A 9,252-nucleotide genomic window follows, 5' to 3' on the forward strand; every position below is an offset into this window, starting at 1 on the left:
GGCCTGAACTCTGGGCCTGGGCGCTGTCCCTCAGCTCTTCAGCTCAAGGCTAGCGCTCTACCACTTGAGCCACAGCGCCACTTCTGGCCTTTTCTCCTTATGTGGTGCTGAGGAATCAAACCCAGGGCCTCATGCATGCAAGGCAAGGACTCTACCACTGAGCCACCTTCCCAGCCCTTGTTTCAGATCTTAAGAGTAGAAGCTTTCAGTTTTGCCTCATTCATTATAATGATACTTGTTGGCTCATTATAAGGGACCTTCACTATGATTATTTTTGTGCCAGTACTGGGGCTTAAATTCAAGGCCTCACATTCTTGCTTGGCCTCACATTCTTCCTCTGTCACTTAGAGCCAAACCTCCACCTCCACTTCCCCTTTGTCATGTTGAGGTGGTGAAATTCAAGTATCCTTTGATGAGCTCACATCCACCTTTTTTTTTTCTTTTTTGTCCATCTTGGGGCTCGAAATCAGGGCCTGGGCGCTTTCCCTGAGCTCTTTTGCACAAAGCTAGTGCTCTACCACTTTGAGCCACAGCTCTACTTCCAGTTTTCTGGTGGTTAATTGGAGATAAGAGTCTCATGGATTTTCTGCTCAGGCTGGCTTTGAACTATGATTCTCAGATCTCAGCCTTCTGAGTAGCTAGGATTACAGGTGTAAGCCACCAGCTCCTGGCACATATAGTTAGTTATTAAACTTTAAAAGAACTATCACTTTATTAATGCTATACTTTTACAAACTTTTTAACTCTTGAAATTGTTTCTGATAAGTTAACTGGAACATAAATTGTTTTGAAGTTTCTTGCCTGTAGGATTAAGTCAGTGATAAATTAAACAACCATAAAGGGTCATTCTTTGGTAGTTTTCTGTAGATAGTTGTATTCTAAAGAGTATTTTGTGTTGTACTTTCTTTTAGTGACCGTGGCGGAGAAGACCCAAACCAGAAAGTAATCCATGGGGTTATTAACTCCTTTGTTCATGTTGAACAGTATAAGAAAAAATTTCCCTTAAAGGTAAAAAGCCTTCTTCCTTTAAAAACCACAAAAAAAACCCCAGACTTTTACTTTCTTAAACTGCTTGTCTATTTTTGTCCTAACAATTTTGATTGATTTATTCAGTTTTATCAGGAAATCTTTGAGTCTCCCTTTCTGATTGAAACAGGAGAGTATTATAAACAAGAAGCTTCAAATTTGTTACAAGAATCAAATTGCTCACAGTATATGGAAAAGGTAAGACATCAAACATTGTCATATATTCATCTATTATGTCTAGCAAGATTATCTTTAACAAATTTGTCTTAGTTAATTTTGAGAGTATTTTTGGTAGAAAGGGTTCTGTTTATTTGCTTTTTAGCTCTGAGATAAAGTTAACATACATTGATTGATAAATCTATTGATACATCATTGCTATATACTTTTTGAGAAGACATATAATCTGGCTTACTTGTCCCTAAAGTTAAGTAGCATATGTGCATATGCTTGACAAAATAATAACTGGATTTTGTATTTAGCGATTTGCTTAGGAAATAAGGTAAGTATAGAAGCTATGTGTTTGGATTTTTGTCTTATTTTATTTTTTTTGTCGGTCATGGGGTTTGAACTCTGGGCCTGGGCGCTGTCCCTCAGCTCTTCAGCTCAACACCACTTGAGCTACAGCGCCACTTGGATTTTTGTCTTTAAAGCAGAAGGAGCCACAAGTGGTAGAGTTCTGGCCTTGAGCAAAAAAAGCTCAGGGACAGTGCCCAGGTCCTGAGTTTAAGCCCCAGGACTGGCAAAAAAATAAATAAAAATAGAAGTAGAAGGAGCCAGTGCTGGTGGCTCACACCTATAATCCCAGGCACTCAGAAGGATGGTGGTTTGAATCTAGCCTCAGTAGAAAAGTCCCCATAAGACTCTTATTTCCAATTAACCACTCAAAAACTGGAGCTAGAGCTGTGGCTCAAAGTGGCAAAGTGCTAGCCTTGAGCAAAAGAGCTCAGGGACAGCACCCAGGCCCTGAGTTCAAGCCCCACAACTGCCAAAAAAAAGTAGAAGGAAAAATGAGAGGGTAAATAAGATAATTCTAGATACTCAGATAAACCAACCTTGTATCTTCTAAGGTTTTGGAAAGCTGAGTAATACTTAAACTGAAACTTTAATTTTGATCACTATACTTTATAGTGATCACTATACTTTGTAGAGTGTATGGGTTTTTCTTAGTAAAAATTATGTCATATGTTTTCTTTTTCTTTTATTTTTATTTTTTTGGTCAGTCATGGGTTTGAACTCTGAGTCTGGGTGCTGTCCCTCAGCTCTTCAGCTCAAGGTTAGCACTCTATCACTTGAGCTACAGTGCCACTTCTGGTTTTCTGGTAGTTTATTGGAGATAATTGTTTCACAGCTTTTCCTGCCTGGGCTGGCTTTGAATTGTGATCCTCAGATCTCAGCCTCCTGAGTAGCTAGGATTACAGGTGTGAGCCACTGGCACCCAGCTTTCTCTTCTTTTCTTTTCTTCTCTTCTCTTTTCTTTCCTTTTCCTTCTTTTCTTTTTCTTTTTTTTTTGTGCTGGTCCTGGGGCCACAGCTCCATTTCCAGCGTTTTGGGGTTTAATTGGAGGTAAGAGTCTCTTGAACTTTCTACTGGAGCTGGCTTCAAACTGTGATCCTCAGATCTCAGCCTTCTGAATAGCTAGGATTACAGTTGTGAGCCACTGGAACCTGCACATCAGATTTTTTAAATAGGCTTTTCATCCAAGTGTTAAGGGTTCAAACATTTTATTATCAGATGCTTTGTTAGTTAATTTAATCAAGAAGATATGATAAGGGCTGGGAAGTTGGCTCAGTGGTAGAGCACTTGCCTTGCATGCATGAGGCCCTGGGTTTGATTCCTCAGCACCACCTAAGCAAAAAGAAAAAAGCCCGGAAGTGGTGCTGTGGCTCAAGTGGTAGAGCGCTAGCCTTGAGCTGAAGAGCTGAGGGACGGTGCCCAAGCCCAGAGTTCAGGCCCCACAACCAGACCCCTCCCCCCAAAAAAACCAAAACAAACAAAGAGGATATGATAATATTGTAAATGGGCTAGCTGTCCTATAGTTCCCATAGAACATAGGTCAGGAATCCTCAATGCTTCCCAGGTGCTGGTGCTTAGTCCTCAAAGTCCATTTTCAGAAATCCATTTCCTGCCTTATCACCCCATAGCTCTGGATGGTGTCAAATCATCTGGAACCTTTTCCCTATCCATTAAGTACAGCCTATACTAAGTCATTGGTTCTTAGCACTTAGGTTTCATTTAATTTTCAGACCATATTAAAGTTTCTAGATCTAATCCTAAAGTTTACATACAGATTGTCCATGGTACATACAGAGCTTGTATGTATATCAGTGACCAAAAAGATTGTTGGCAAATGGTAGAAGCACTCTAGATGTTTTAGCTCAGTGTAGAATAGTGAACCTGCTTTATTCATTGATTTATTACATGCCAAATATAGTAAAATAAAGTAGTAATAATAAATAAATTTTGAAAACAAAAATTCCCATGCTTCCATGGCCCAGTTGGTGCAGAGAAACTCTATCCTAAGTTATCGTCAGTTATGTTTGAATCATTATTGATTTCTTCAGTGTTACCCTGCCCTTCATTTTGTGAAAACCTGCCCCCTAGGAAGCAAATGGTACCCAAAAAGCACATGAAAGTTATCACAATCCTCTCAAGCCAAAAGGAGTACATAGTATGCTTAATTAGAAATAATAAAGTGAAAATTTAAGACTTATTGAAAAGGAGTATGTCTTTTGTTGAAGTGGGGTATGGGACTAATGAGTCAAGCATCCATTGGTGATAAAGAGCATGAAATAAGGCCTAGTCTTTTTTGATGAGCAATATTAATTGGAACAGCTGCAATTTTTTTTTTCTTGGTCGGTCATGGGGCTTGAACTCTGGGCCTGGACGCTGTCCCTCGGCTCTTTAGCTCAAGGCTAGCGCTCTATTGCTTCAGCTACAGCACCACTTCCGGCTTTTTATATTTATGTGGTGCTGAGGAATGGAACTCAGGGTCTCATGCATGCAAGGCAAGCACTGTACCACCAAGCCACCTTCCCAGCCCCCCCTTTTTTTTTTACAATAATGAAGCCTACTCCATGTTAGTTCAAGTTATGGATACAGAGATGCCCAGTACATACAGTTTAGATAAATTTGGGTAATATAAAGTCCTGAATTCTGCATCTTGAGCATTTGTGGGTTTTTTTCTCAGTGGTAGTATCCTTGGGACTATATACCCACTGATAGCAAGGGCCTACTCTATATATAAAGGTGCATGATAACAGCATGGATGAACCTTAAAAATGTTCATTGAAAATAGCCATACTAAAAACAAACATTCCATGATTCCACTTACATGAACTATTAGGCAAATTCATAGAGGCAGAAGATGGGCTAGAGATTTTCATGGGGAGAGAGTGTGGGTTAGAGTTTCTGTTTGGCATGAGGCGGAAAAGTTTTTAAAATATAAGGGATGGAGGCAAACACTGAACGTAGTTAATGCCAATGAATTTCACACTGAAAGGTATTTAAGGAACCCTAGAAATTTTTAATTTGCCACCGTAAGTGTATACCTTTCAATGTGAAATTCCACTTAAGGTGGCAAATTAAAAATTTCTAGGGTTCCTTAATTGTTTTGAGATGAAGTCTTTTGTAGCCCAGGCTGACCTTGAACTCAAAACCTGAGAGCTGAAATTACAGACCTGTGCAATATATATATATTTATAGTGTGATTTTTACATTATTAATAGTGTAACATCATAAGCATTGAATTATGTACTTTAAATTGGTAAATGTGTACAAGCTGTGTTAAGCTGCTAACAAAGGCAATGGCCATTGAACTAAATTATATTCAGGAAGTCTTTTTTTTAAAACAGAAACAGTGGTGAACCATGTATACTTCATGTTAGGAACTTAGAATTCTTAGTATTAAGATAGCCTTCCTACTTTCCTTTTTGTTTCTCTTCTTGAGTTTTGGGCTTCCCTGCCACCTGCCAATGGTTTTATAGGTATTTCAAGACTGGCGTTAAGGCAGTCCAGCATTACCTATCATTTTCATGGCTGTGTACTTCCTTACCTAAATGATTATTGTGCTTTTCCTTCTGTCATTTTCCTTCACCTACTGTAACATATACTAATTCCTATTGCATTTAGTCAAAATATGTACTTATAATATGCTCTGTATGGGACTGGGAAGGTGGCTCAGTGGTAGGGCGTTTGCCTTGCATGCCTTAGGCCCTGGGTTCGATTCTTCAGCACCACATAAGCAAAAAGAAAAAAGCCGGAAGTGGCGCTGTGGCTCAGGTGGTAGAGCGCTAGCCTTGAGCTCAAAAGCTGAGGGATAATTCCCAGGCCCAGAGTTCAGGCCCCACGACCGGACCCCCACCCCCCACCCCCCAAAAAAATATATGCTCTGTATGATTGTTAAACTTCTGTTAAGGGCCATTTTAATTTTTCAGATGAAACATGGTGAATATCTAGACATTTCATTTCTATGACTTCCTTCAACAGCGAGCATTCCTTGTAGGGTAACAAGACGGCACAGAAAAGACAGGAAAGTGTTCTCTTCCTCAGGCTCCTTTTCCTTAGGACACTTCAAAACATGATGACCCCCTCAAAACATCACAGTTTCCTGGCCCAACAAGCAGTAGTGTCCAAAGGGTCACATGAACATTGTTTCTAGGGACCAATTTTAACAGAGGTCTTGATTGGTATGTGTGATTGAATATACTTCAACTTTAAAAAAACTTTTAAACTCAAATCTTTAGTATGATAGTTAAGTATAATGCATTTACTGTTTTTATTCCCTTTTTACAAGAAGAGAAATCAAGGTAAAATAGACATGTTAATTTTGTTAATATAATCAACTTGATGTAAGTTTTCTGGTTTTTCATAAACTTCACTGGCTTTTCTGGTTGCATGGTAGGTTGTCTGATATAATAGGGGATTAACACTGGCAAATGAAGGCAGTTCTTATTTATAAAATTGGTTGATAGCTAGTAGCTTAAGTTTATAAAAAAGCGAATAAGGGCTGGGAAGGTGGCTCAGTGGTAGAGTGCTTGCCTTGCCTGCCTGAGGCCCTGGGTTTGATTCCTCAGCACCACATAAGCAAAAAGAAAAAAGCCACAAGTGGCACTGTGGCTCAAGTGGTAGAGCGCAAGCCTTGAGCTGAAGAGCTGAGGGACAGCGCCCAGCCCAGAGTTCAGGCCCCATGACCGGACCCCCCCAAAAAAAAGTGAATAATTTATAGATTGTCAGTTTAACAAGGTTCTGTAATTTGTTACCTTTGCTGTATTTTAATAGGCATTAAAATTTGGCTACTTGGTGTACTTACTGATTTTACACTTTTCCTCTCAGAAAAACTTAGTAGTTCATGAAAGTAAGAATGTATTTCTTTAGGTTCTAGGTAGATTAAAAGATGAAGAAATTCGATGTCGAAAATACTTAAATCCAAGTTCATATACTAAGGTGATCCATGAATGTCAACAACGAATGGTAGCAGACCACTTACAGTTCTTACATGCGGAGTGTCATAATATCATTCGGCAAGAGAAAAAAAATGGTAAGTGATGCTAACATAAGTGTGACTCTAGTGTATTTTAAGAGATTATTCTGAATAAACATTTTCAAAGATGTGTTCTGATGGCACTTGAGCCACAGCACCACTTCTGGCTTTTTTCTTTTTGCTTATGTGGTGCTGAGGAATTGAACGAACCCAGGGCCTCAGGCATGCAAGGCAAGCACTCTACACTGAGCCACCTTCCCAGCCCCTGTCTATGAGATTCTTATCTCAAATAAACCCCCAGAAAACTGGAAGTGGCACTGTGACTCAAGTGGTAGAGCGCTAGCCTTGAGATGAAATGCTCAGGGACAGTGCCCAGGCCCAGAATTGAAGCCCCACAGTGGACAAAAAATAGAAGAAAAAAGGTTCTTGAGGGCAACATTGTTAGTGATTTTTTTGGGGGGGGGGTCCCGGTTGTGGGGCCTGAAGTCTGGACCTGGGCGCTGTCCCTCAGCTCTTCAGCTCAAGGCTAGTGCTCTACCACTTGAGCCACAGTGCCACTTCTGGCTTTTTTCTTTTTGCTTATGTGGTGCTGAGGAATTGAACCCAGGGCCTCAGGCATGCAAGGCAAGCCCTCTACCACTGACCCACCTTCCCAGCCCATTGTTAGTGATTTATAGACTTAGCCTAGGGCAGTTTTAATTTGCCCCAGCTTGTATCTTGTTCTTTTCAGACCAAGTTCAATGAAGATGAAGAGATGCTGGTACAAGAACAGGCAGATAGGCCAGTGAAATAAAATAGAGTCTAGAAGTGGCCTGTACATGTGTAACACTTGTTTTGTTTTGTTTTTTTTTGGGTCCGTTCGTGGGGCCTGAACTCTGAGCTTGGACGCTGTCCCTCAGCTCTTCAGCTCAAGGCTAGCGTTCTACCACCTGAGCCACAGTGCCACTTCGGCTTTTTTCTTTTTGCTTATGTTTGCTGAGGAATCGAACCTAGGGCCTCATGCATGCAAGGCAAGCGCTCTACCACTGAGCCACCTTCCCAGCCCATGTGTAGCACTTGTTAAAGACCAGAGTGGCCCTGTGGGGCAGTGTATGTAAGTCTTCGAACACAGTTCTGAGTCCATTTGGGGAAAAAAAAAGAGAGAAGACATTCAGTCTTCATCTTAGATACCATATCTGTCTGTCTTGTCTGTGATACTGAGGCCTGAACTCATGTCCTTAGCTTGCTTTCTAGGCAAGTGCTTTACCATTTAATAAATGCAATTCATCACCAATAATGTGGGTCTTGTGACCTAAATGTAAAGGTAAAATATTAACATTGAGGAAAGTTTCTTCCTAATCTTAAAGTAGGGGAAGATATTTTAAGTATAGTACAGAAAATACCACTGGACCAGATTGGTCCAATGTTCTACGTTAAAATGAAAAATGTGTGGCTTTTTTTGTTTTTCTTTTGGTTGGTTGTGGGGCCTGAACTCTGGGTCTGGGTGCTCTACCTCAGCTCTTCAGCTCAAGGCTAGCGCTCCACCACTTGAGCCAGAGTGCCACTTCTGGTTTTCTGAGTGGTTTATTCCTGCCCAGGCTGGCTTTGAATCACGATCCTCAGATCTCAGCCTCGTGAGTAGCTAGGATTACAGGCATGAGCCACTGATGCAGATACCCTGAAACATTACAGGAAGGAATAGGAGAAACTCATAGGGCTCCTTAGCACAGGCTGAAATTTTTCTTTTCTTTTTTTTTATTTTTTTGTCGGTGGTGGGGTCTGAACTCTGGGCCTGGGCACTGTGCCTCAGTGTTTCAGCTCAAGCTAAGCTCTATTACACGAGCCACAGCGCCACTGCTTATGTGGTGCTGAGGAATTGAACCTAGGACCTCATGCTTGCGAGGCAAGCACTCTACCACTGAGCCACCTTCCCAGCTCACATGTGGCTCTTTAAAGACCACAAGGATCACTAGAGCATCAAAAGTTATGGGGTGTGTATTGGGAAAAGGGAGCTAAAGATGTATTTAGTGATAGTGCTTTGCCTAGCATGCATAAGGCCTTAGTTTTGACCCAAGTACCAACAGAAAGAATATATATATATATATATATATATATCTTCTATTATGTATCCATATATGTATATGTATATATGACCGAGAAGGACTTATATCCAGAATCTAAAATTGTCATAGTTTGAACAGATGCTATAGAACACTGTAGAATAGAAGATACCTAAATGCCAAATATACATGATATATAAAATATACATAATATATAAATATATGTAAAATATACATGTTATTAGAATATTTAAAAATCTCATGAAAATAGGGATATAAAGTCAGGCCCCAGTGGCTCACGCCTAGTACTCTGAGATCCGAGGATCCCCGTTCACCAGCCCAGGCAGGAAATTCCATGAGACTCTTACCTCTAATCACCAGAAAACTGGAAATGGCACTGTGGCTCAAAAGGTAGAGCACTAGCTTTGAGCTGAAGAGCTGAGGGACAGTGCCCAGGCCCAGAGTTGAAATCCCACAACTGATAATAAAAAATAAAAAGAATAGGGATATAAAGCTAGATGATTATGGTTCATGCCTATAATCCTAGCTACTCAGGAGGCTGAGAATAGGAGCATCAGGTTTGGTTTGATACAACCACCTTAAAAACTGTCACCACCAGGGGCTGTGAAGGTGGCTCAATGGTAGAGTGCTTGCCTTGCATGCATGAGGCCCTGGGTTCCATTCCTCAGCACCACATAAGCAGAAAAA

At 40.6% G+C, this 9,252-nt stretch overlaps 1 protein-coding gene across 1 annotated transcript in view; it reads left to right on the forward strand.

Annotated features, from left to right (window-relative positions):
- Positions 1-9,252, forward strand: part of Cul2 (cullin 2) — a 119,256-nt gene that overhangs the window by 75,426 nt on the left and 34,578 nt on the right. Inside the window, exons 5-7 of the mRNA XM_013009237.1 lie at positions 912-1,008; positions 1,114-1,224; positions 6,400-6,562. Of these exons, the coding sequence (XP_012864691.1) occupies positions 912-1,008; positions 1,114-1,224; positions 6,400-6,562 (371 nt within the window). The remainder of the gene's footprint in view (positions 1-911; positions 1,009-1,113; positions 1,225-6,399; positions 6,563-9,252) is intronic.

Source organism: Dipodomys ordii, unplaced genomic scaffold (genome assembly GCF_000151885.1).
Source record: "Dipodomys ordii isolate 6190 unplaced genomic scaffold, Dord_2.0 Scaffold9, whole genome shotgun sequence".
Classification (NCBI taxonomy): Eukaryota; Metazoa; Chordata; class Mammalia; order Rodentia; family Heteromyidae; genus Dipodomys; species Dipodomys ordii.